Source organism: Melospiza georgiana, chromosome Z, assembly GCF_028018845.1.
Source record: "Melospiza georgiana isolate bMelGeo1 chromosome Z, bMelGeo1.pri, whole genome shotgun sequence".
Classification (NCBI taxonomy): Eukaryota; Metazoa; Chordata; class Aves; order Passeriformes; family Passerellidae; genus Melospiza; species Melospiza georgiana.
This window is the reverse complement of record NC_080465.1, coordinates 5,349,323-5,376,590: the sequence shown is the minus strand read 5'-3', so window position 1 is coordinate 5,376,590 and position 27,268 is coordinate 5,349,323. Positions and strand designations below refer to the sequence as shown.

General features: G+C 41.0%; 1 protein-coding gene across 2 annotated transcripts; it reads left to right on the top strand.

The window, feature by feature from the left end:
• The first annotated feature begins 1,472 nt into the window (after positions 1–1,472).
• Positions 1,473–26,003, top strand: FSD1L (fibronectin type III and SPRY domain containing 1 like). Of its 2 annotated transcripts, XM_058044381.1 has the most exons (14): positions 1,473–1,554; positions 5,960–6,055; positions 6,939–7,070; positions 7,602–7,703; positions 10,164–10,186; positions 13,202–13,323; positions 14,878–15,087; positions 15,435–15,533; positions 16,850–16,976; positions 18,589–18,621; positions 21,794–21,891; positions 22,331–22,582; positions 22,926–23,014; positions 24,417–26,003. In XM_058044381.1, exons 1-14 carry the CDS (start codon positions 1,540–1,542, stop codon positions 24,534–24,536), a joined length of 1,518 nt encoding a protein of 505 aa, XP_057900364.1. In that variant the 5' UTR covers positions 1,473–1,539; the 3' UTR covers positions 24,537–26,003. The 2 variants fall into 2 exon arrangements, with proteins under 2 accessions (XP_057900364.1, XP_057900366.1); XM_058044383.1 differs by lacking the exon at positions 18,589–18,621 and having other exon boundaries at positions 21,797–21,891.
• Positions 26,004–27,268: the final 1,265 nt, after the last annotated feature.

The window sequence follows — 27,268 nt, the reverse complement described above, 5'->3', positions numbered from 1 at the left end:
GCACAGGTAAGCTGCATTGCACGGTAATTTCTTGCACAGCTATCACTGTTTCCTGTGTTTAATGGCTCTCCACAAATTTTGACAGCCTTTTATGTGCCACAGTTATTATCTTTAGGTCCCCTCCTTCACCTCTAAATAATTTCATGCACTTAAGCATCATTATTCCTTTGGTTGCATGACTATGCCACCCCCTTAAAATCCATGCTATATATGGGCAAGAAGAATACACTGTTGGATGCATCCACTCTTTTATTTCCTTTTAAACCAAAAATAACAGGTAGTGAAAGGAATAAACGCCCACACATCTCAGCATTGCCCTGTTACACAGCAGCCACCGAGACCCCGGGTCAGAAGCAGCTTTTCCAACAAAGACTTGCTGGAGGAGATTCAAAATGAGAGGAATAGCAGATTTCTCTTTACAAACAAGCTGTGTGTCTGCTGGTGGATAAAACCAGCACTGAGGGATAAAGAAAGAACGAAGGGAAGAAACAACAGGAAGGATTCTACTGATAGATGAAAAAAGATATTTGCTTTTACTAATAAACTTTAGGTTTGCTGGTAAATGAAATTATACAATGAAAGAAACAATGGGGAAGAAAAACCCCCTAGATTCAGTAAGAATTAAAAAGTAAATGGGAGGGTTTACACATTAGAGGGAAATCTTTGGTATCAGGTGTTCAGGGAGCCTGTACCTCTCAAGTACCTCAGCCAACGGGGAAAGAGAGAAGGGAAATGCGGCTGGGAAATTGGCATAAAAAGGAGGCAGCGTCCTCCAAAATGTGAGAGTTCCCTAGGGAATGCCTCATGGCCTCTCCCTTTATTTGAATAAAGTAAAAAGACTCCTCTGTCTCCTTTTTAGACATTAACCTCTGGTGTTTATAGATTAATTTTCCTAACAAAAGAAATGTTGGTGGGCGAGCTGACCAGTGCCCTGCCATCCTCAGTGGAAAAACTGAGGGAGAAGACCTGGTGTGAAGTTTATGGCACCAGCAAAACGAGTTTGGAGGTATTTATATAGCTTGGAGGTATCAATATGGATTTGAGATATTGGTATGGATTGGAGGTATTGATATGGTGTGGAGGTATTGGTATGGATTGGAGATACTGGTATAGACTGGAGGTATGGGGATGGACTGGAGATATCGGTATGGATTGGAGGTACTGGTATGGGTTGGAGATAATGGAATGGATTAGAGGTATTGATACGGTTTGGAGACATTGGTATGGATTGGAGGTACTGGAATAGATTGGAGGCATCGGTATGGGTTGGAGATATCGGTATGGACTGACGAATCGCTTTCCCAGTGCGAACAGGGCACCGCCTCCCCCGCCGCCCATCTCCGCGCCGGGGCCGGGACTCGAACCCACGCCGCGGGGGCTGCGGGCGGGGCGCGCAGGCGCGCGCAGGCGCGGTGCGTGCGGGGCGGGGCGGGGCGGGGCGCGCGGGCGCTCATCCCGCGGGAGCGGCGGCGGCGCCGGGAGCGCGTCCCCGCTCCGCGCGTCCCCGCTGCGCCGGCCCGGCCGCCCCGAGCCGCAGACATGGACGAGGAGCGGGTGAGTCCCGGCGGGGCAGGGGCTGCGGCCGCGCGGGAGAACGGCGGGGCGTTTCCCTGGCCATCCCCGGCGCTCGGCCTGGGAAGAGGCTTGGCGCGGTGCGGGAGGGATGCTGCCGGCGGAGTTGTGGGGGATCCCGGGTCCGCTTCCCTGCTGGGTGTGTCTCCCTCCGTGTGGAGACGTTCCGGTGTGAGCCTGCTCTGCCGCAGGGATTGGGTTGGCGCTTCCCAGCCCTGGCTGTTCCGCCGTTCTGCAATGAAGTGCTCCAGCGGTTGTGGAGCTCTTTCATTCTGTGTATTCTTGTCATAAGGAATTATGGTGCGTGCGTAAGCCCTTCTGTTTGCCGTTGATGTCATCTAGTGTTGAAAGGAACTAATGCATAAAAAGGGTTTTGTTGGGGATTTTTATTTTTTTTTCCCCCGCTGCCGTTGCTGCCCTGTAATTCCTTCCTCCCATTTCTCGCCATCAGACCCCTCGGGAATCTCACCGAAGGGCGGAGATGCGCGCTCCCAAGCGTTGGGGCTTTCCTGAACAGATATTCCTGTGCAGAAAGTTGTGGCTCAGCCTCTTGGCTTCCAGTCCCTCAGTGCAGAAGGGCATCCTCTGTGTCCTGTGGATGCCGTGCTTTTCTCAGCTTGGGAATGGGTCTGTGCCTGTGGGGCCTGAGTGATTTGGTGCTGATAATGAAATGGACAGATCTGAAATTTGGTGCTGATGATGAAAGTGACACATCTCAAATTTACTGTAAATTACGGAAATTGACAGTAATTTTCTCTTGCTAAAGCCAAGCCCCAGCGCTGTAGGAATTACTGGGAAGTTACTGAGGAAATTAACCTTATCCCTGTCAGATACAGAACTTGGTGTGAGTTCACAGCTGGCAGCCCAAACCTTCAGCAAATCCAGCTCCTCGTCCTAAGCAAGCAACACCTTAAATCACAAAACACTGCAATTCTGTGTAACTTATTTTGTATAAAGCTTATTTATGCTAATATCTCCAAAGGTGTGCTTTGGAATGTGAGATGTGGAATGCCATAAAAGGTGTGTTTCTGGTAGAAACAGTCAATTTGGGTCTGTCTGCCTGCTCCATGTGAGATTTGTCCCTCTGGGGGAAGAATAAATGAGGAGTGCCCCTGTTGTGGGTGCTCCAGGCTTGATCATATTTGAATTCCATAGGTTCTGGATGCAGCGGTAAAACTGCAGTGGATCTTGTGTTTTACAGTACCTTCTCTGCCAAGGGTTAATTTGGTAATGTCACCTGCACTGTACGGAGTTCTTCAAACTCTGGCAGCCTCACTGTGTTGACAAGTGCAGGAGTTTAAATTAATGGAAGCTAAGCAAGCATGACCTCCTTGAAATTTGATCTGGATATGAAGGTTATAATGTCTCGTGATTTTGTCCTAGACCCAGGACTGTTTCAGAAACTGTTCTGCCTGCAGTCAGCTTGTGAGCCTTCAGTGTGATCTTGAGCAACTTTGTAACTTCCTTCTTATGCAGCATTGCCGTGATTGTTTAATTTATCATAATTTAGTTTTCTACGAGGTGCCTGTCTGCTCCAAGAGGTGCCATGTCATGTTAGTTACTCACTTTCAAAGGTGGGTGTTCTGTTTTTATCCACCTGGCAAGACTACAAACTACATGTTGTAGGGCTTCCTTTTATTTTTTCTATAATTTTTTACTCTTCTTCCTTTGCTCATCTACACTCTTGCATGTTTGGGTTGTTTTTCTTTTTTCCCCCTAGCAGAGTGCATCAGATTCAGAGAGGAAAATTAGGACACAGAAAGGAGAAGCATCATGAAGCTCCCTGGCAGCAGCAAAAATTACCTCTGTAATAAACATTTCATAATGCTTTGAAAATCCATTTGAAACTGACCTCACATAGAGAGGCCAGAGAGAAAGCTCAAAGAAAATTGGTTGTAATAGAATTCTGTGAAATACTGCATTCATCAGTGGGCAGTAGAATTAAATGTCCTTTTGTGCAGAAATACCAAGAAACTTTACTGGGCTTAGTGCTGTTGAGATTCTTCTATAAACTAATGTAAAACCTAGGCCTCATCTGCTGCTTACATTGGTAATTTTTCTAGAAGCCTTTTTTCCATTAAATTACACTGGCTTTTCAGAAATTCCTCTTAAAGGAAGAAATGGAAATATTGGAGCATGTTTTTAATTTGGCATGTATGGTATGCCAGGAAGGAAATCTATTTATTTCTTATTAGTGAAGAGAAAATTATGTTGGAAAATAGAGTAAGATAGTGGTTCCTAAGGGCAGCCTTTGTTGTTCTGGTGGCATTGGTGTTTTAGAAAAACTCTCTCTAGTATTGGTAGATACATTTAAAGAGCATTCAAACTCATTAAAATTTCACCAAACCTGGTTGAATTTCATAATAGAGAACATGGGTAGCTTACTTAAAAAGAGCCATACCAACCCACCTTTAGTCAGCTAACTGTTACTTTAGGTGGAAATCTTGTTTAACAGCTGGCTTGCAGCTGCTGCTGTGCATTTGGCTGTGCAAAGGCCTTTTAAATGTTCCTCACACGTGGATACTCCCCTTTAACCAGGATGTGGCTATAAAAGCAAGCAAATTTTCAGCACTGCACACAGGAACACTTTTCCCCCATGTGCTGCAGCTGAGTAAGCCCTGAGATCCGTGCTGAAAGAGGATTGTGGGTTTTCCGTGTTCATCCAAATTGACAGTTGTGCTCATAGGATCTAAGGCTTATCTCGAGGCTATCTGGCCCGTGGAAACAATTGCCTCTGGTCAGTGGTGAATGCAGAAGCAGCTGGCTGGACAATGGCTGTTTATTCATCTGGCATTCTGATGTGCACAGAACTGCCTTCAGACGTGCTCGGTAATGAAGTGGTCAAGATTTTCTGTGCCTCTGTTTCCTGTGAGAAGCCCAGGTCCTGTTTCTGTTCCCCCAGAGTCCAGACCTGAGTCACTGCTGTCTGTTCTGTTCCCTCTGTGTGTAACACCATCCAGCACCTGTGGTAAAGGCTCTAAAATTTGTTTAATTTCTATTTGTGGTTTAACTTCCTGAGTTTGGCACTCTTAAACAGGCAGGGGCTGGAGTGCCCATAAATATCTCGTGGGAGATTTGTTGGCAACTGCCCTGGGAGGTGTCAGGGGAAAGAGGAAGGAGCAGAGCTTAGGAACAATGGAGAGGTTCTTTAAATCTGGTGTAGTGTTGAGGTTCACTGTGGGTGCTGTGAAAGGATAAAACATTTTTCTTGCTTTTAGCAAACAAATGTGATCTCAGTAGTACATGGTTATTGAGAAATTGCTTCTTGGAGGGACTTCTGCAACATCCCTTTGGTGGTCTGGCTGTTTCCAAGGTGTATTTTATTATCTTCCTGCGCCTTGGTTTTCTAAATTTTATCAAGTAACAACATGAGGATGAGCAATTGAAACTCTGGATCAGCTGAATAATAATGTATTAATTAAGACAATGTTTACGTGTCTTTTTAGAGTTAGATTTGCTTCTAAAACTGCTTATCAGCCAGCCTGAGTTAAACTACAGAAAATTCCTAGTTAACGCCTCATATTATCCTTTATTTTTACTTACATATCCTGATACGCTTTAATAATTCAACTTTACTTAAAATTCTTGAACAATACAACTTGACTTAATTTTAAGTACCGGGGATTGATGTGTTTTTGTCAGATTCTTAGACTATGTGACTAGCTGCTCAACAAAATTAGACTTGGTGGTCTTAGGTAATTTAAAGTAAGTTTTGATGTACTTTAATAGTTTGCTGGTTTGGTATGTGTTTTATAAGCTGAATCTACTGCTTTTTGAACAGCTGGGATGCACATCCCTGAAATAACCTTCTCTTTCTCAGCTGTCAGTAAACTTTCCTCTTTGAGGTCACTTTTAATTGGAATATAGAAATTACTCACCCACAATGTTTTCCCACTTGTAGAATAAGTTTACAAATGACTTTAACAGATTTATTCTGCATGTAGAATAAACCATCAGCATGGTTATTTCACAGTAGCTTCTTTTGACATGAGGAGATCTCAGCTTTTCTTCTGGGTTTCATTTTACCAGCTTTAAAAATTTTCTTTATTGGTTTTCTGTTTGGCTGCACAAGCACCAGCTTTTTCATCTGCCAGTGGGTATTTGGTGCAGGTCACTTATGTAGAAAAACATGTCAAACAGTGGGGTATCTTAAAGCAGGTTCTTGATTTCTCTCAGACTAACACCTCAAGATCTTTAATGCTTCCTAGAGGTCTAATATTCTTTCACTGTCCTTAGAAAATGCCTTTTCTCATCCTGTCAGAACTGAATTTGCTGCAGCTGGAATGTCTGGGGTGAATTTTCATGTACGTTTAAATGGTGATGATTTGAGAAAAAAATTGCAAGACAATTTTTTTACAACTTCTCTCACTTGTTTTTGTAATTCTAGGAGACTCTGCAAAGGATTGTCAGTACTCTAGTGAACAAAAATGATGAAATTCACAACTTCATTGACATGCTGAACCATACAATATCAAATGTTCAGGTATTTATTTTAGGGTTCCCAGCTTGTATCTGTGAGGGGGGCACCTTTGCACTTTTGTTAGTCTCAAACTCTGTGTAGTGTCTAAAAGATGGGCTGTGAGAATCCCATTCAAAATACATCTTCATGTTGGACCTAGATAGAAAAACATTTTATTTTTTAAGTCTGTCTCTAGATGACAGGTGTGGTGGCTTTGCATTTTGTCTGAGGAGGTTTTGTATAAAGCAAAACCTCTTTTCCTTTGTGTGGGAAAGATAATCTTTAATCTGATGCAAGATCTGAGTCTCCCATTAGTGGGAAATAGTCTGTATTTTCAGATTTCTGCTCTGTTTGGCAGACTGAAAAATGATAACCAAGAGAAAATTGTTTAGTCTTTCTGTTTTCACCAGTTTCAAATTGTTGGGCTCAAGTTTAGAGTTAGATGTTGTTAGATGTTAGAGCATCTGCATGAGGATGAGGTTTAGGTCCCTTCAGCCTGTCAATCAGCCAAAAGTTGTTTCATCCTAAAGCTGAGTCAGGTTGGCTGCAGGAATGGAAATTATCCAGCAAATCTTTAAACTGCCTTCTTGAGTGCAGTTTTTAGCATCAAATGAAATATTTTTGTTTGGAACTGGGCAACCTCCTCCTTCCAAATATCTAGTGATCCATATACAATTTTGTGAGGAAAATCAAGGTTTTCGGCATGGAGCAAAGTTGCCAAGTATGCTGATTTTGTGCAAGTTAGGAGACTGTTAGATCATTCCTAATATTTTTTCCCTTTTTGATAAGCTGAGAAGCAGTTGCAGGGTATCCAATGGCCGTGGTAAAACGTGTGTAGGGAATTGTGTGACCTTCAGTTTCTTGGCATTGTTTCCAGTGTAAACAGCATTTTCAATTCTCCTCTCAGGTAAACTCCTCTAATGCCATCAGTGAGCTGGATGAGGAGTTTGATGGTCTGTACTCTGTGCTACATGAGATGAAGGGGAGCATGGCCAACACTATTCAGCAAGAAGAAGCTCGTAAAATTCAAGCTCTGCAGGTAAATAAATAATTCCTCCTGAAAAAATCTTGCAGCTGAAAAGAAGCATTTTAAAACTTCCTCTGTTCCTGTTATACTGTCCCCATTTGTTACACAGCAATATTGATTTTCAGGATTGTCTTGTGACAGCTCCAGAGCTGGTAAAGTCACCATCTTTTTCAAGGCTATTGCTACACAGTCATTCAGTGATGAAGTGCAGCCCTGTAAATAGAAATTGTAGTGCACATGAATGTAAGTGTTTATTTCTCTGCTTTCTGAAACTCTGAAGCTGGGGGAAGCAGGACATTGAAATTAAATCTGGCTTTTAAGTCAGGCTTCAGCTTTCCCCCCCTTGGAGTTGTGGGATGTGCCAAGTGTCACTGTGCACTTGTCAAGCACAGTGAAGTGAGGGCACTGTCAGGGGCCTTGGTTATATAAGGGAATAAGTTGTCACAAATGCAGAACAAATCCGTGGAGTTCCTAGGACTAGTGCCTCACAAACTGCTGTTTTGGTAGGAATACATCACATTATTCTTCCTGCTTTTGCTCCAGGATCAGCTGAGCCAGTGCAGCCGTGCCCTGGAGAGCTCAGAAGAGCTGCTGGAACTTGCTGTGCAGTCGCTGGACATAAAGAACCCTGTGGAGCTCTTAGAGGTAGAAAACATTGACTGGATGTGTGTGAGACAGGTGTTGGCATCTGTCTCTATTTGAAATATCCTTTGCGTTACTCTCCTGGATACTGCAAACTTACCACCTGTACTTGGAGTGAGGATAGGCAGGCATATAAAATACTGCTCTGCTGAAAAGCCAAGTTAAACACTGTAGTCCTGAATTTTTATGCAATTTCTGGTAAAACAAGTTGGCTTTTTTCTTATTTAGGGTGATGGGATGGGAATACAGTACCTTCTCCTGGACAGCTGTCATTGTTAAGCAAACTTGCACAATGACCCAGAAAGTGAGGGTGAAATAACATGTATCTAACTGGAAGAATATACTTGCAAATTAAGGAAACAGTTCCACATATCCCCTGAATCAGTACAGTCATGCTTGCTACAGTAATCCCGCTGGTAGCACTGGGATCAGCCACGCCAAATCCAAGGCCCAATTACTTTTTTTCTCTCTACATTTTAACAGGAACAAGGACACAAGTCAGTTTAAAAGAGTGAGGGGGAAAGACACTGTCTTCTTGTATCAGTTTTACCTTTGGCTGCATGTTTGTGTGCTGTCGTGCTTTCTGGGTGCCAGCTTTGATTTATTTGCCTCTAAGAACACCAATTCCTAAACAGTATTTTTCTTCAACTGGAGTTGTCCTTTCTGCCTTGTAGCAAGAAATTAATTTGGCTCTTCAACTCTGTGCAAAACGCAGCTTTGACTTTCTTGGAAGTTGTTCTATTTCAGATTTCTCTAATGCCTTTTTTTTCCAAGCAAACACACCAAGGAAAGCTGTCTGAGCATTTGATGGGGGGAAGCCTCTTCAGATTTGGAGTCTGAAGATTAAGATACTGAAATCCAATTCAGTGAGCTGTAATATGTAGGATTTGATACTGGTATTACACTTGTGCACTCGGGGATGACATTTTAAGGTAATATTGCCTTGGCTATTAGGCAGCTGATTGTATTGCTCTCCTGGTAGGAGAAGCAAGTGTTCCTGAAGGGGCAGCTCCAGCCCTGACTGTTGTATATTCACAAATTTTCCTTGGATATTCCAGTAAATCAGTTCAGGAGCAACTAGCATAAGATTATTTTAATTTTTTTCCCCTATGTTATATTTTTGAGGCTTTATTCTCGGAATTAATTTACCTGGAAGTCAAAAGAAACATGAGTGGCAGATTGCAGGAGGATTCAGTGTTTAGGTAGGATGTGATCAGGCACTGCTGGGCAGCTGCTGTGGGATGGGCTGATCCTGCTCTGTCAGTGGCCTGGAAACAAAATTAAGTCAGTGAAGTTAAGCTGGGACTGTTTTGCGGAAGATGTTGAGTCCTGGCTCTCTCATGTTTTACAAGACATGGAGGTGAAACCCAAGGATTTTGTTGGGAAGTATCTCTGTTTTATGTCGTGTAGGAATATCAGTCAGTAATTCTTAGAGTAACTTTGTTTTGAGGTAAAGCAAAGCTACCTCTCAAGCTAAATTATTTCTAAACACTTGGTTTTTTTCTGCTTCCCATTTTAGAAATATATAATCAATTTTATAGCAGGGACAGCCTGATTTTCTATTTATTTTTCTCAGCGTGATTTGTATTTAGTGAAAAATTGGGAAGTTCTCCACTTTTTACTTCAAACTGGGAAGCTGCCTGATGATTCTTGTCTCTTTGAAAGGGAAAATGATTCAGCTGAGCGAGCAATTGGATCAAGGAGCAGTGTTGAAGTAAGACTTCAACAGACACAACCAAGCCCTCACTACTTCAGCAATAATCTTTTGTCTTAAGTTTGCAACTTCTTTTGGTGAAAGAGAGAGAATTTTTGCCTTTCAATGTACCAGTTGATATTTGTCTTTTAAATGTCATCACTTCTGCATCTGCTTCAGTGCTATTATTTGAGAAGAGCTAATTGCTGTTATTTTTGAATGCTGACATACAGAGAGAGTTTTATTATACCTTTGCAACAACAATTTCTAACTTTTGGAACAAAAGTTAGAATAACTTGTTTTTTTCTTATTGCTCAGGGCATCCATCTGGGGTGTGTAGTTCAGCAAGTCAGGCATGGTTAATGTCACAAATAAGCACTTAGTTTCACAGAAAATACCATGGCAGTTAAATGTTAATGGCTTGGTTCTGTAGCTCTTTTAAAAAGCCATGGAGAGTAACTCTAAATGATTAAGAGAAATCTGAGAACACCAAGTCACACTCAGAAAGTTGGGTAATTTGGAGTTGGTTTGGTGTGGTTCTGGAAATCAGTTTTTTTCCCCATCAGATGTTACAGTGTTGCTGTGCTAACCCATGCTATTAACACGCTTCACGGGGCAGTTTATTTTGAGAAAAATGTTAAACTCATTTTGAGCTTCAAATCTGAGCAATGCAGCAGAGATTGTTCTTGGCCTTCTTGCATGTTACTGCCATTGATACTTGCATGGAAATACTAACTACTTTCTCTCTCTTCTCCCTGACATGCATCAAGGCTTCCAGACAGATCAAAGATAGGTACAGTACAAAATCTATCACTTTTGTGTCTTTGAATTAATCTTATCCTTGAAAATGCATTTACTGTAAAAGGGACATAGTCAGCTTTAATCAAATTCATTGACTCTTTTCTAAGTGTTAGTTATCACAGCATCCGAGAGGGAACTAAAAACTTCTCTGCTGCTCATGTAGTATGGTTTTTCCTGGCTTTCCATAACTTTAAATTAAAAGATATTTCTGATGCAGGGAAGTGGACTGCATCAACTGCTGCTGCATCAACTGCTGCTGCAATTAATGTCTTTGAATATATATGTATATCATTAATTATTATTGTTAATAAGCTTATTATTAATACCTCATGGCTGGAATTTAACGATGTTTCAAGCTGACTCTGACCCTTTTAGTTGTGAGAGAATCTTGTTGGGTTTTTTTTGTTTTTCAAGTACTTAAAGACTTTTGCTAGCTATTTTTCTTCAAAATGTAAAAAGTCTTGTAGCTGTTGAAATACTTCTGGTGACACTAGTACCATGAAATTATTTCTGGTAGCTTTTCTTTGAACAATTGTTTTAAAAGCAAAACTTGGCTGTATCAAAATGAATACTAAGGCCATTTTCTTCACTTGGAAGAATGTTAACTCTATTCTAAGAGTATGACCTTTTGGTTCAGAAAACCCTCTATGATGTACATAATATTTTGAGAAGCAACTCACAGGATGTTGTTGCTTTTTTGGACGAAAAACGTTGGCTTTCAATGTTCAGGGTTTTCAGTGAAGGCTCTGATTTACTATATTCTCTGAACTTCTGTGTAAAATGAGTAATTGTTAGAGTTTAATTTAATCTTTGCTTTTCCAGAGGTAAAGATTTGGTATCCTTAACAGGTCAGAGGGAGAGTGAATAGTGTTAGTCATGGGACTCTTTAGTACTTTTTGTCAGTAATAAGTATCTTCTTCTGGTTTCCTGAAATTATCCTGAAAATTGAAATTATCACCAAAGCCTTTGTAGTTCTCTATCCAAGACTGGTGTATGAGCAGAAGGTGAAAAGTTGTCTGAGGCCCACTGTTCCCTGGTGTTCTCTTGCTGCTAATAAGAGGATTATTCTTCCTTGAGGAGAGATTTTCTCTACCCATCTGGCTGAGCACTGATGTGCTAGGCAGCCCGTGCTGAATTTCAGAGTGTGAGCTTTGTCTTGAAAAATCAATTGAATTGTCTTTCATGATGTTCAGCTCAGTCTCACAATTGTCTCATACCCCAAAATTGCAAAGCTCATCACTTCTGACTTGCATATATCTTTAATATCCAACTTCACATTTCCTCTTCCTTCCACACTACCAGATATTTTTTGTTTTTCAGTGTTCTTTGATGTATCTGTGGTTAGCATGCAATCTCTCTTACATAGTGGTGGAGTGCAGGAAGGAATATGTGTTAGGTGTTCTAAAGGTGCCACACATCAGTGGGTGTAAAATGGATTCAGGTCTTGGCAGTTGACTTTTGTGGTGTATATATTACTTTGTAGTTGAGAATCTTTTTTTTAAAGGAGGAGTTGGGATCTCTGTGCTGTCTGAATCAGTGTTACTCAAAATCTGCTTCATGGCCTGGTATCTTTAGAGTTAGAAAATTACATGAGAGCCTTGTTTTTTATTGGGATTTTTTGGTAGTGTAGTTGGAGTACAAAAATGTCTTGGGAGCCTTCATAATAGTATTCAGCTAAGATTTCAGGAGTGTAAATGGGAGCTGTGCTTCACAGAATCCCAGGATGGGTTTGGTTGGAAGGGACCATGGTGGGTGATCTGGTCCCACCTCCCTGCCCCAGCAGGGTGACCCCAGAGCACATGGCACAGGATTGTGTCCAGGTTCTGGAATATCTCCAGTGAAGAGAAACTCCACAGCCTCTCTTGTAGTCTGTTCAGGGCTTGGTCACTGCACAGGGAAGGAGTTCTGCCTCATGTCCAGGTGCAACTTCCTGGGTAACAATTCCTGCTCATTCCTCTTGTCCCATTGTCCCTACAGAGCAGAGCCTGGACCCTGCTCTGCTCCTCCCTGCAGACAGGGACACCCAGGGCTGAGGCCCCTCTCAGCTGGGGCTCCTCTCCAGGCTGAGCAGCCCCAGCTCCCCCAGCCTTTCCTGGTGAGGGAGATGCCCCAGGCCCTTCCTCACCCCCACAGCCCTGGCTGGCCCTCTCCAGGAGCTCTGTGTCCCTCCTGCCCTGAGGATCCAGAGCTGGACAAGGCCCTCCAGAGGTGCCTCCGGGGCTGGGCAGAGGGGCAGGATCCCTCCCTGACCTGCTGGCAATGCCCTCCCAAGGGCACTCCAGGGTCCCCTTGGCCTCCTTGTCCCCAGGGCACTCTGCTGGCTCAGGGACAGCTCTTTGTCCCCCAGGAGCTGCAGGTCCTTCTCTGCAGAGCTGTTTGTGCTGGTGCTTGGGGTTATTCCTGCCCAGCTGCAGGATCCTGCATTTCCTTTGTTGAATTAAGGTCCTTCAGTGTTTAGTGTTAAGGTCCTTCAGTGTTTAGTGTATCTTGTAAAATTGGTCTGCTGCTTGCATGTTCTAATTCACAGCTTGAAAAATCTCTTAATTCCCTGATAAAGGTAATAGACAGATATAATATCAGCATAGTCAGCTTGTTAATTTCTGTTTAGAAATGCATAAACATGATCCTGAGTATGCACTACTTCAAACTTTTCATACTTGCTGAATTTATGTCAAGTGATATGAATTGTGTTTTGTTTCTCATCCAGGTTTTTTTGTCACTAGTTAAGAGTTTTAAACTCATCTCTAGTAATCTCATTAGTATTTATTTGCTTAGTAATATGGAACAGCTAGTAGCTCACACCATTATTCTGAGACAGTCACATTAGCAAAACTTTCTATTTTGAGTGTGCTAAATGGTAAACAATTATGTGTTAGAAAAATGTTCTAACCTTTGATCGGTGGTTTGACGTCAGTGATACAGATTGTCTGATTGCTGTTTTGGAAAATGGGATATGGGACTTGACAATGGGAAATACATTTTGCTAATGCTGCTTTCTTGGCTTCAGTGTCACAGTGGCTTCAGCATTCCGCCTCTCTCTGAAACCAAAAGTCAGTGACAGTATGACTCATATGATGGTGGACTTTGCCCTGGAGAAGAGGATGCTCCAAGCTGTGAAGTTTTTGCCAGGTAAAAACCATATCCAGCGAGTTTAATTTGTTGCTACGTGAACAGCTTGCTATATTTAAACCAACTAAACAAAAGAAAATTGCGCCTCTTGCACCCTAATAAACAATTTTTTCAGAGTACCTAAACTCATTCTTACTCATTGTATGTTAAATTGGATACCTTGAGGAGGAGAGTTTTCTAGTTTTATTGTGTTGATTTCTACACAAGACACCATTTTGGAAAACAGTATTGGTCTCAGAAGTGAGAGTGAGTCTTCTGGACCATGTTTTTTCATGAGTTGTTATGAGTTGTCCTCTGTACTCTGTGAAGTTACCTGAGGTTTCTTAGGACTGTCCATGCCGGCTTGATCCTAAGTGACACCCCAAAGTCCTGCTCATGTGCAGGAGTGTTATGTGTGAAACTGTAAACTTACACATTGCTTGCAAGAGTGGTGACATAGTCTGAAATACAGGTGAGGGGCAGTCCACTATACAGTGATACTTCCATATTACAAATTGTTTATTAATCCATCTATTCCTGTTTGATAGCAAACTTGGGTGCATTAGACCAGTGTGTATCTTTCATGCCTTTTTAATCCTATTGCGTTCCAATCTAAAACACTTTGCCCTTGGCTGTTACTGAGAATATATTGACAAGAGCACTGCTGGCAGGGATGTAAAGTTGTTTCGTCTCTAGGTCACGAATCCAAATCTGTTAAGGACTTGGCAGCATCACTTTTCATTTCTGCCCCATATGTTGCAGATACAGTATGTGGTAGCAGGTGTGGTAAATGACCACTGTTATTCCTAGTGGTCATCTGGCAGTGTCCAGGCAGAAATTCACCTTCTAGTCTTGGACTCTGGGTGTCAATCACTGCCCTGCATTTCACAGTGCATGTGTTCAACAGAGTGCAAAGATCTAACAGCAAGTGTGAGCAAAGTTTTGCATCTTGATAAAGGTATTATTTAGTGTGACTCTTATACATTTTTCCTTGTTAAATATATAGGAATTTGAAATGGGCCTCTGATTTGTTAACTGGAAAATTCACTGTCAGGATATCAATCTTGCCTTTTCTGCTGTAGTGCTGTGCTTCCAAATTACTCAGACACCAAAAGCTCCAACTGAAAACAGTAAAACTTCTGTTTCATTTCCTGCAGCAAAAGTCTTCCTTGCATGTCCTTTAGACTCTACAAATACTATCTAAATGCCTTCTTTTTCAAAACTTTTTTTCCACAGACTTAAGTGCTCTTTGATTTCATGTAAGTAGAATTTTGTTGCCTGTAAATAAAACTTCAGTCTTTAGTGGAACTTAGGAACTGTTTGCCCCCTCCTTTCAAGGCAAAGGGGTAAAAGAAAGGAAAACTGGGTAACTGAAGAGAAACTAGTGCAAAATATTAGTGTCTGTAATGATGAAAATAATTATAAGTGATGCTGTGTGAGGGGTGCAGCTGAATTTACCTTCCACAGACATAGGAACAGAAGTTTGCTTCTTGGTATTGTTCCTGTAGATTCATATTTTTAAGTCCACTCTACTCTAGCCTTTTCAAACTGACCTGTGTGCTTGTGTTTCTGCAGTCCCTAAAGCTCCAGAGATAGATGTAGCAGCGTGTCTGGTTGCTGACAACTGCATAACAATATCGTGGAGGATGCCTGAGGAGGACAGCAGAATTGATCATTTTGTGCTGGAGTATAGGAAAACCAACTTTGATGGGCTCCCTCGACTAAAAGGGGAACAGCGTTGGGAGCTGGTTGACTACATTAAAGCTACTCAGTACACATTATCAGGTAAAGGTTTTTTATGCTTGAAACCCAAGAATATTGATATAACTCTTTATGCTTGGAAGTTTTGCAGAATGCCCATTTTTCTCATGTAATGAAGCTGCCATTATATTACATCAGTCATGTGTGACTGATGTACATATTGTACATGTTGTACAATAACAGTTCTGTCTTTTATTTTGACTTTGAGGTTTTATCCAAAGTTGTGTGTTAAATGAAGTTCACACTGGTATTCAAGCATGTTTTTTGCAGATTGAGATAAATGAAAGGCAGCTACATGGGGATGGATCTCAGTCTTGTAGGAGTCATCAGTAATAAACACAACTTCAAATTTGTAAACATTTGCTTTGTAGGTCTGAGATTTGATACAAAATACATGAACCTTAGAGTACAAGCTTGCAACAAAGCTGTGGCAGGCGAATACTCTGACCCCGTGACTCTGGAAACCAAAGGTAAAGTTTAAAAAACCCCTGACCCTTATCTGTGGTGAAAATCCTGCACTTAAACTTCCCTGCCTTCATATATGAACCTGTTATGTTCAGTCTGCTTCTGCATGAGCCCTGCTGAAACACTTCCTAAGTGGAAAGAGAAACAACTGTAAAGGATTAAGAAGCTTATTGGCACAGAGCTGCCCTTTTGGCATCCAGACCCTGAAAAAAATGGGGCAGTTAATGTCACTTCCTCAAAAAGCTTGGCATTGGTTGCTTTGAACTGTGGAGTGACAGTCCCATGTGCTGCTGCATGATGCCAACATACAGCAAGGAGAAGGATGAATATTGTGGGTGACTCTTTGGGCATCTAAACAGTTGGTGTGATTATCCTGTTATTAGTGGCAGACAGCATTCTGTAACTAGAAGTTGCTGGAAAGGGTTTTCTTGACTTTGTAGCTGCAGTTTCTCTTCACTGTCAGTATTTAAAAAGCTGGCAGCTTCCAATTGCCTAAGGTGTGCAGTCGTGATGTTAGTTGATGTGAGAATTGTTAAGGTGGCTTTCTAACATTCTGTAAATAAACTGAAAGAGAAATTTCTTGGAAGGGATGTTTTGTGACAGAACACAAATCTTGGCTATTAAGGTGAGAGAGTGATCCTGAGGTTTGGTATAAAGGGCAAAATGACTGATATCAACTATATAATTTATATTTATATAAATTCTCTTCCTTTTGAATGTTATTTCATAGGAAAGAGCTGCATACAATTTGAATGAGCAGATGGGCATTCTGGTAACTTTTTAACAATTATTTCAGTATTCTTAAGCAGCAGTCATTGTCAGAGACATAGTATCTGTTTAATAGCCACATAATTCCCTAGTCCAGTACCAGAAAACTAATTCTGGTTTTGATCGTCTGGGCAGTTACCATGCTTCCCATATTATTTTCATTATTCATGGGTGAACATTTTGTTCACTTTCTTTAATAATCAACCCAGAGAAAATCAATTTCCTTGTCCGTGTGCTTAACCTGACTGTTGTTTACAATCGTGCATTTTTGAGCTCTAAACTCTTAAAAATCTCAGATATATGTTCTTTCAGGGTCAGTCTGTAATATCTCATGATATCAGGATGTTTATAGAACAGTCTGTGAATATATTTAGGTAATTGAGCCTGTATTACTTTTTTGGATTCCAAGTGTCAGACTGAAAAGCTGCTGTTTCCATTATGCTCAATAAAATTCTGCTCGCTATGCTCAATAAAACATTTTTACTACTGCTTCTATCATTTTCTCTGAATAACCATTATACCATTTCACTGTTTTCTGTTTTGTCTTGACCAGCATTTGTGTTCAGTTTGGACAGTACTTCATCTCATCTGAACTTGAAAGTTGAAGACACCTATGTTGAATGGGATCCTACTGGAGGCAAAGGCCAAGAAAAAGTAAAAGGGAAGGAAAATAAAAACAGGTAAGAACTCTGTTTTGTGTCTGGCATATCATCTTGCAGTTCAAGGAAGAGGACAGGAATGAATTAAAGCACTTGGGGACAGTGGGACATGAAGGGAATTTTCATTCAGAAGTGTTTCTTTGGAAGAAATTTTAATTTTTTTCATTTCCCTTCCTCTGTCACACTGATGCAGGGGCTAGATTTGTGTCATAATTGTTAAATAATATTTCTTTATTTAAAAAATGCATTTGTTAGGGTATCATTCAGTGTACTGAGCTAAGGTGTAGTTGTGGTGGACTGACCTTGGTTACCCACCTCCTCTATGGCTTCTCCTTCTCCTGCTACCTAAACCTTGCCAGATAAGGCCAGGGCAGTAGATAAGGTAAATGTGAACAGGCAGCTGATGTAATTCTGTGTTTACTAGTGTTGCAGCTCAATTCTGGTCAATAGACAGCATTTCTACTATGAAAAATTAAGGGAAGAGCTGACTGCCTTGCCTTTTGGAGAAAGAAGAGGTTAAATAAAACTGGTACTATATATAGGTGATGTCTGAATTTATCTCAAACCCTCATTGGAGGGGAAAAAGTAGCAATAAAACAAAACAGACAGCAAAAGCTAATGGATAATAAAACATAACTATTGTGGATGTGGCAGCTCTAAACATACTGCTTTCATCCAGGAAAAACACTTACCTTCAGCAGAGCTCTTGGTGGATTTGTTGGATGTCTGCTGTTCTGAGTCATTGGATAAACACTGTTGGAAGAACGTTTAACTGTCTACTGTGGCTGAGCCTTGAATATTTCCAGGGCTGAAGAATGTGTGGATGAGGAATGTGTTAACTTGCTAGCCCTCTGTTTCAGCCCACTTTTATGGGAGGGGAGGAATATCCTGGTACCTGCCTGGAATCCCCTGTGGTGCAGTGACTCCCAGGTGCTTCTCACCCACCAGTGTGACCCCTGTGAGGACAGCCTGGCTTGACCTTCTCTGCTCCCCTTCCTGTTGCCTCATTAAAGACAGCAGTTGGTTCTTGTCTTTCTCAGGCAGAGCAAACCCCATTGTCTTTCTGTGCACCAGACCTTAACTGTGGTGTTGGCTCTCCACAGACTTGCTCTGCTATGTTAGGGTGTAAATTTGAGGAGCCCAGACCTGGACACAGCTGCCAAAAGGACAGGAGAAGTCACTTGCCTTGGGCTCCTGGTCACTGTGTTGGGACTGCAGGCTGAGTGTGGCTGTCCATGATGGCACTGGGCACTGTTGTTGTCACCTTCTGCTTCCCACACTCTTCAGTGGCTTTCCCCCAGCCTGTCCTGCTGTGTGGATTTCCCTCACCTGGAGGGCTGTGAGCCCGGCTGGATCTGTGCAGAGCCCAAGCCCCACTCCCAGTCTATGCCTCACCTCTTGGGCTTTTGTGGAAACTCTGTGGGATTGGGTTCACACAAATGGCTTCTCCCTCAGCCATGGTTTATTGACTTTCCATAGTCAGAGTTGGAGATAATTTATGAACAAATACATTCTCCACAGGCATATATTGCCAGAAGCGTGACAGAATAACTTCTATTAGAATTTTAAAACTGGGGATAATTTACTCTAGTGGTAGAACAGTTCTTTAATGACTACTTATTTCTGTCAACAGTGGCCAGAATCCTCTGCTGAAGAGCAATAGAAGGTGATAATATACCTCTTATTCCTAGGATCTAGCGCCTAGTTTTGTTGGGAATCTGTGCTACTTCCCTTTGCTTGATGTCATGAGAAACAAATCTAATAGCCTTTATCAGTAACAGTGCACATGTGCATGTAGAAGTTATTTTGCAGTTTAATTTGGATTCGTAGAGATGACCTATTCTCCAGTGACTGGAAGAGAGTCTTTCTGGAAGGATTTATCCTAATGTGTATGAAACTTGATTTGCAATGGCTGGAAGGGCATCCTGTGTTTAAACGTTGATCCAAAGATCCCTGTTACTTACAGACATATTAATGCTTCCTTAACCCTTTGGCAAATTTGTTACAAATATGATAAAGGTCTCCTTTCTGAGAACTTTAAAATATTTTTTGTGCTTATTTTTGAACCGCAAAAATCTCTTTGCTTCTGAAATTGTGCTGTAGCTGTTACCAGACACCAGAAGGTAAGAAGTAAGTGTTTTTACATGTTTGAAGAGAATGAAGCATATGTTAAAAGCTTCATGGTCATTCCAATTGCAGAACCAAGTGTTTGAATGAGAAGGTCTTTTTTTTTTTTTTTTTTTTTGAGATGTAAAGTTAGGTAAAATATTCTCCTGTTCTTTGTGCAGTTGTGTTTTTCTGGTGTCACATCTTTTTTTTTTTTTAGTAAAACACCTTTTTAAGAAATTGCTTTTCCCATTTTTGATATCTTGCTCTCTTTTGCTGGTTTAGAAGTTGTGGGACTAAAAGAAGTGCCCAGGATCCTAATTTCTTACACATTTTAGTCCCCTGTTATTCATCTATCAGGTGGATCAATCTCTGATTTGAAATCAGAAGTAAAGAAAAGCTTATGCAAAAAGCAAAATAAGCTCCTGAAGCCATTCCGTTTCAACTGTTCTACTACACAAATTATGGCAATTTGTGCTAAACTAAATTTAAAAAATGTCTTGGAGATGCTTCTATCTGCTCAGCTCAGTGAATTTTATACCTTGCTCTCTCTTTGTAGCTATCAGTAGAGAACTTCCCTAGTTCTTGGCTCTGCTTTGCTGGAAGGACATGGTCACATGTTCAATTTTGCATCTCAGACTGAGCTTTTCTAGCAGGGGATTTAGATGAGCTTTGTTCTTGTAGGAGGCTTTTATTCCCACCTGAAAACATCTGTGGGATGTCTGCGTTAGAAGGGAAATTTGGAGCTGCCTCCAGGGGAGCTGGCTCCACGGAGGTGGGGAAAAAACTGTAGCGTAGTTATTTTAAACAAAAAATGTGCTGTTTTGAAGAGTTGGAAATACACAATCACAACGAAATTCTTAATTATCTTTCATTTATTAGACCAGAAAAAGGCCTCTCAATGATTTCTGATCTCCTTCCTTGACCTTTCTTCTCCAGAAGAGAATACATGTTGTGTGGAGTATATTCTGAAATGGATAAGGAAATGGGGACTGATTTCAGTGCTGTAGGCAACAATCCCAAACCATGAGACAAGAATATCTGGCCACTGAGTAGTGGAAGAAATGTGTCAGTTACTGGCTAATAAGGACTGTGCTCTACTGGAAAACAGGCACAAAACTGAATTCCTGCTATGAAATTTGCTGCCTTCCATTGGAAGGGAGATGTAAGCACTGTGGAGGAAAAGAAGCCTGAGCAACTGGTTTTTTGCAGCTTCTATGTCAAATGGTCAGTGTAATTTTCTAAACTGATAAAGGCTATTAAATTGTGAGAGGACAAAGCACATGCAGTGGCCATTTACAGACTTGAGCAAAGTAAATGATACCAAGAAGCTTTTAATGCTTTCTTAACCTTGTGAAAATTCTGGCAAAGTGCCTCCATTTTTCTTATTGTGGTTCTCTAAATGGCCACATTGCTACATTGCTTTCTGCATAGCCCATTTGTACTGGGTCTAATAGAAAATTTTCAGCAGCATTTGTTGGGAATGTGAGTGGATGATGTCTGATGCACATGAAGCAGGTTGGAATCTGCAGAGTGCCTCCCTCTGAAATGATGCTTTAATTCTTGGCTTTGCTATTTTTTTTTCATGCTATCACTTGCTAACTTTTTCCTTTGGTAAGTAAACTGCAGCATCCCCCATATTTACAAAATCCAAAAGCACTTGATGTGGTGCACCTGTGCAATGTACACTTTGTGTGTCTCTTGTGAGCACATTGGAAGCAGAGTTGTCTTCTGTTACATGCTAAATAGTGATGCTTGAGTAAACAGCTTTTTCATCACTAGTTTTTTTGTAGGCTTCTGTAAATGGAATTAAAAAATGGTCATGAACTAGATTTTAGCATACATACATCTGGCAGCGTAGTATCACTTAGCTTTTGATTCTTATGTGACTTTATTTTCATGGTGGTATTAGGAAAAAGGGACATGTCCCAAACCTTTCTGGAATGGTTTTTGAGAATAGTGAATGAATTGGAAAGAAAACAAGCTGAACTTCACTGCATTAATGGACATAAAAGTAGCAAGTAGCTTTAGCAAATAGTAGCTGAAGGAGCAGCTGGAGAGAAAACTCTTCTGTAGGTGATATTTCTTCCAAGGCCAATATGTGATAGTCTCCAGAGGATGAGAAATTAAAAATTACTTCTCAAGTGTACTTCAGAGACTGACTTTGTACTTTTTTGGGGTTTTTGTCAATGAAATTAAACAGTACAATTGTACAGCTCTTTCTGAGAAGTTAGAATCCTTTGCTACTGATTCCCTTTAAAGTAGTAAGCAGATGTGATTTCTCTGTCTACTGAGGAATATTGCAAATGGCCCTCACTCAGTTTAATGGTTAAATTATTGGTAATTATTTCTGAGGGCCTAACCGAGGTTAAAAAAAGTTTGAAAACCTCATTAGGTTAAAATTATTCTTTTATACAACTGATTGCTCATTAGAATATTCTCCATCCTGAAGTGTTTCATTCAAACCATGTGCCACACATCTGCTTTCCCCCCCCTGCTCTGTTTCCATTCTCAGCTGCCTCTGAACCTGTTTTTTTACAACATTCTCTATGTTTTCTTCTGTCACCTCTTCCCTCTCCGCTGTTGTGCATGCATGCTGTTAGAGGCATCAACTAATGTGTCCTTTCTAGAGTGTTTGTGTGTGTGTCTGTTGCACCTGATGGGCTTAGGGACACCTGAGTGTGCACTTCTGTGGCCGTGCCCAGGTTTTGAGTGGTTGATCTCTCCTTCAGAAGCAACACAGCGTCTCCCAAGAGATCCACTAACAGCCCAAGGGCCTTGTCGAGGGGCAGCCGGGATCGCTTTGCTGGTGAATCCTACACCGTGCTGGGTGAGCTGAACTCGTTTGCTCCGTTAGGAAAGGGCTCATCAGGCAAGAACTAGAGGGAAAGTTTGTGGTTGTTCAAGGCTGTGTACTCAAAATTGTCCTGCCTGGAGCAGTTTGTCCATGTAACACAAAAATTTTGTGTTTTCAGCTCTGCTTTGGATTACAAAGCTCTTAGTGACCGGCATGCGCTGCTTTTAAACGTAAATTGGTGTTAAATGTATCTCATTGTAATGAGCGTAGCTAAATACACTCTTATTATTCTGTTTTATGTTTATATTCTATTGTACAATTTTCTTGTACCTTATAGTTCAGATTTCTTTGCCTTAAAACAAAATAGAGAAGACATCACTGCTACCTATTAGGAAGGCAGCACACCTTAGTAAGGTACACTCAGTTGTAATTAACTACTCTCAGCTGTAATTAAATGTATTTCTGTTGTTAGGAGACACTGCTGTTGAAAGTGGACAGCATTACTGGGAAGTGAGAGCCCAGAAGGACTGCAAATCCTACAGCGTGGGAGTAACGTACAGAAACCCGGGGAAGTTTGACCAGCTGGGAAAGACTAATTCCAGCTGGTGCATCCATATCAACAACTGGCTGCAAACCACCTTCTCAGCCAAGCATAACAATAAAGCAAAGACTCTTGATATACCTGTCCCAGACAGAATAGGAGTATACTGTGACTTTGATGGAGGTAAATTTCTCCTTAGTAGATTTAGTAGAAAAGAGTTAGTTACTATTTCTGTTGAGCTGGAGCAGTCCAAGGCTGAGGAAGTGCATTACTTCCAGACTGACCCAGTCTTTCGTGACAACACAGACCCTAAGTGCTTGTCATGCCAAATGACAGAGTTCATCTGTGTGACAGAGCTACTGAAATTCAGAGAAAATAGTGAATTTTCCTTCTTGAGGACTGCACTTAGCATGTCCTCGAAAAGAATCAATTTTTTTGTACAAGTTAGACAGCAACTGCATCTTTATCTATGTTTAAGCTGAATTTCAACTTGTTCTCTGTCTTCCTTTCTCTCTCTCTCTTTTAGGTCAGCTTTCATTTTATAATGCAAGCTCAAAGGCATTGTTACACACCTTCAGAACAAAGTTTACCCAACCATTGCTACCAGGCTTCATGGTCAGTATCTATAAAATCTTGCCATTTCTAGCACTGAATTCAGTTTTACTTGTGTGGTTTTTTTTTAAAGAAGGAAACTGCATGCACTTGGTTTGGCTGGCTAGTAATTTTTAAAAGTTTTTAACTGTTCTCTTTTGGATTTTGTGTGGTGCTTACAGTGGCACCCCAGCAGGACTCTGCACCTGGATGTCTCAGCTGTGTAAACAGAAGTCATTAAATTGTGTGTATGAAATTAACAGCACATTGCAGTGGCTGAGGAGCCCACTGCAGTAACTGATCTGAACTGATGGAGCCTAGGATGCTCTGAGCCACCAGAGCAGGTGTCATGGGACAGAACCGCTCCCGATGCTTTCCAGTGGGAAAAAAAGTCTTCACCTTCCACATTCTTAAAAGCTCAGAGGGATTTTCTTGCCAGTCAGTTCAGTGCCCTGCATAACCTTTTCTTGTCGCTCTAACTTAATTGGCAACAACTTTCTGCCGTGTTGAAGGCTCAAACCTTGCCCAAAACACACAGGGGAAGGATTAGTTACTATTAGTTTTCCTTTAATTTTATTTAAATAATTAATTAAGCTAATTTGGGAGGCATCAGCTGTGTTGTAAGGTACTATCAAGTGCATCATGCTTTGGGAGCAGGGTGTGTGTAGGCCTGGGATTTTAACAGGTCTAGATTTTTTCATGGCTGTTTATTTGCTTTTCTGATCCTTTTCAGCACAGGGGGAAAAGAGCAGCTTCAGAACTACAGGGAATACATGTGTTAGCCATTCCCTAGCATAGCAAAGGCTGACTCATGTAAATTCAGTTCCCAGGTCATCTGGGGAAACTGTTGCTTGCCAAAATTCAGGCTGTCCCTCTGCACCTCACACAGCCCGTGCCTCACAGGGTGACAGCAGCCTTACTGACAGAACGGACAAGTGAAAATGACAAACTACTTAATTGCAGCTCTCAAACTTATTTATAATAATGAAGATACAGCATTCTTTCATGTGCAGAATAGTAGTTGCTGACACCTGTGCCCCTGAAGCTTCTTAATTTTTTTTTTTGTAATATGTTTATGCTGACATAATTATAGCATGACTTGACAAAAATAAGTACTGCTTTGAGGCACTGGAGCATAGTGAGAGTTGCTTTTCATTGTCACTTTACTTGCTGCTGGCAACATTTGCCTTCTAGTTAGGAGCAAGTGATTTGAGTGCTAGGTCTTTGTTATAAACTTAGTTATGAATCATAGTATGTGAAGCATCTTAGATTTATGGACTTAAAAATCAGCATGTCTGTGATTGTAATATTTTACAGAGGGCTGTGACAGAGGACACACAGCTGTGTTTGTGGTAGTTAATTGTGGGATGGGAGGAGAGGGATGTGTTTGGTCCATAATGCAGATTTTTTTCCTTTTCTCCCGCAGATCTGGTGTGGTGGCCTCACAGTGATGACTGGATTGCAGGTGCCAAGTGCTGTGAAAACTCTTCAGAAGACTGAAAATGGATTGGGTGGTTCAACAAGCAGCCTAAATAATGTTGCCTAGTAATGTCTGTTTAAAACTTCTGCTGCTGAATGTTTTTGTTTCTCTGTGTAGCTACTACTCACGGAAGCTTGTGAGCATTGGATTTTACTGGGTTTGCTACCTTCTGCTGTTTAGGGCCCAGGTACTGATAGTGCAAAGGTTTTGGGGCTAAAGTGTTAGGAACCAGTGCAGGGAATCCAGAAAAATGTCAGAAAGCTGAACTGTTGCCTATTTAAAAAAAAAAAAGCAAAGAAGCCAAGAGCTGTTAGTATGGACTTTTCTAATACTGTATTCAAGCATTTTGTTACAGACTTGAATATTAATTTTGTTATAAATACTATTCTTCTATGAAGAATATAGCAAATGCAATTTTTTAGCTCTCCTAATGGAAATTACTTAACTGTGTATTTAATAGTTAAATAATTAAATAATAATTAATGCTAGGCTTGCCGTTAAAATTTGTGATTTCTGAGATGCATTTTGAAAACAGACTGATTTGCTGGCCTGTCCTGGCAAAATACCACAGCAGCATGGTTTCAGAAGGATATTATAAGAATGTCTAGGCCTGATATGAAGAAACAGTAAGAGCAGGCTGTGATTATCTCCCCTAGTGGAATAAAATCCTCCTATTTTCCATGAGTAACTCCTTTTTAAAACCATGTGTATTGATATTGGCTCCTGTTCGTCACTAATTGCATTCTAATTACATTAGAAAATTATGTATAGATGTTCCATTGCCTTGACCCCTGTTTGCAAGCCTAGTAAAACAGTAGTCAAATGATTCATAGTAATGGGAGAGCTAAAAAAAGAAGAAAAAATCATGTTATATTCTTCGTGGAAAATCCCAGCTTGTCAGTGGGAATTACTAGGTTATTACAGGCTTTTTTAATCTGCTTTCTTCCCTCTAATCAAGCCGAGGAGCCTATAAATAGTTTTCAGGTACACTCGTGAATCAGGTGTTTCCTAACTGAAGATTGTTTTCTGGTATCACCTGAAAACTGCTATAAATTCATGGTCCATAATGATTTGGCTCATTTGCTGCTGGGCCAATATATTTTCCTTCTGTATATCCTTTAACCCATAGAACCATAAACATCTAATCGTATTAAACCTCAGTATTACTAATGGCTCCTTTCTGTCCATCACAATTTCTCAAGAGAAGGAGAAATTCCCTGAGACACCTTCTAATAAACTGGCTATGATGTTCAGTGAAAAAGTTGAAAAGTAACAAGGAAATGCAATTACCTGTTCTGGAAAGTGTTATTTTTCTTGAGGAATCATGAAGTTGACAGGTTGGCTGAGCCCTAAATGTTTATTTTGTATCGGGAACTTGAGCATTTCTTAATTATTTGCATTGTGAACTTGTAATCTCTTTTTGCAGAGGAAAGTACAAACTAGTTCTCCCAGTTTAACTGTACCTTCTTCTGCGTGTTCTGTTGCTTGGGCTTTGGGACAAAGATACTCAGAAGTGACGTGGTTCTTGGTCAACAGTGTTTGAATCTGCTTCACACATTATCTGCAGGTGTTATTGTTATGCAAGTACTCTGTGTAAAATCTTTTCTCTTTCCATTTTACTGCAATGGACACCTGACTAGGAGTTCTTGGGGATAAATTGCTACAAACTCAGTTTTGCAGCCAGCTCTAGTCCGGGGATATGGTGCCCAGGCACCAGGACAGACTGGCGCCTCCTCATCGCCATTCATCCACTTGTCTTGATCATCATGGGTGTTCAGCTGCAGTTCCTCTTCAAATTTCCCTCTGTGGAAAGAAAGGGGATGTTTACAAACAGCTACTGTGTTGTGAGAACCATGAGTATTATCCAGCCCTCCACAAGAGCATTCAAAATATGCAGCTGTTTTTTTTGTTTGTTTTTTTTTTTCCTCTTTTTAGCAAGTTGTAGTATAGCCTGCAAGGTGCATTTGCACCGATGTAAAAATGTAAATTTTTCTTTTAACAGTTAGTTAGAGGAAAGCTTGGGAGTGTTTCATACTGTGACTTGTGACTTGCAAGTTTTGGTTTAACCCATGTCCTAGGTGAACCTTAACATGTGACATTTTACCCTTAAAAGGATGGATTTGTTATATAATAGTTTGCACAGATGTCAAATTTTTGCTGCTAACATCTAGTCCAGTTGTCTTTAGTAAATGGGGATACGAAGAATTGCCTTAAGCACTTTAGATATTTTTTGTTTTACACTTTTTTTTTTCTGGACTAGTGTCTCTCCAGCACCCATCATCATAGGAAGATGAGCGACACCACACTGCTCCCAGTGATGCTTTTTGTTGCAGTTGGTGCAGGGTTTGTGCTTGCAGCTGGAGAGGGATGCCTGGAGCCTGTGGAATTGCCTTTTCCTTTGGGAATCCACTTTCAGGGATTTGGAGAGGGGTGGCTCCTTGGCAGTGGATCAGATTTTTTTGAAGGTCTGCAGTTCAATCCACCAGGCTTATTTACTGCAATGAAGCCAATGGAGCCAGTACTGCATGGTGGCAAAACAGGAGTTTTCTGCTCTATGACCAAAAGGAGATGCTTAATTTTTTTCTTCTTTTTCTTTTTAAGTACTTACTGCTGGTATTCTGAAGGTATTTTAACTCTGAAAGCCTGACTTTTGAGGAACTAAAGGTTTTCCTTGAGGTATTAATACATCAGATGAGCATAGCTGCTGTTGTCCCGTGGAAAACTAAGACCTGTGTTTTAACTGCAGCTAGGGATGTCAGTGTCAGACAGGATGATTAAAAAAAAAAAAAAAAAAAAAA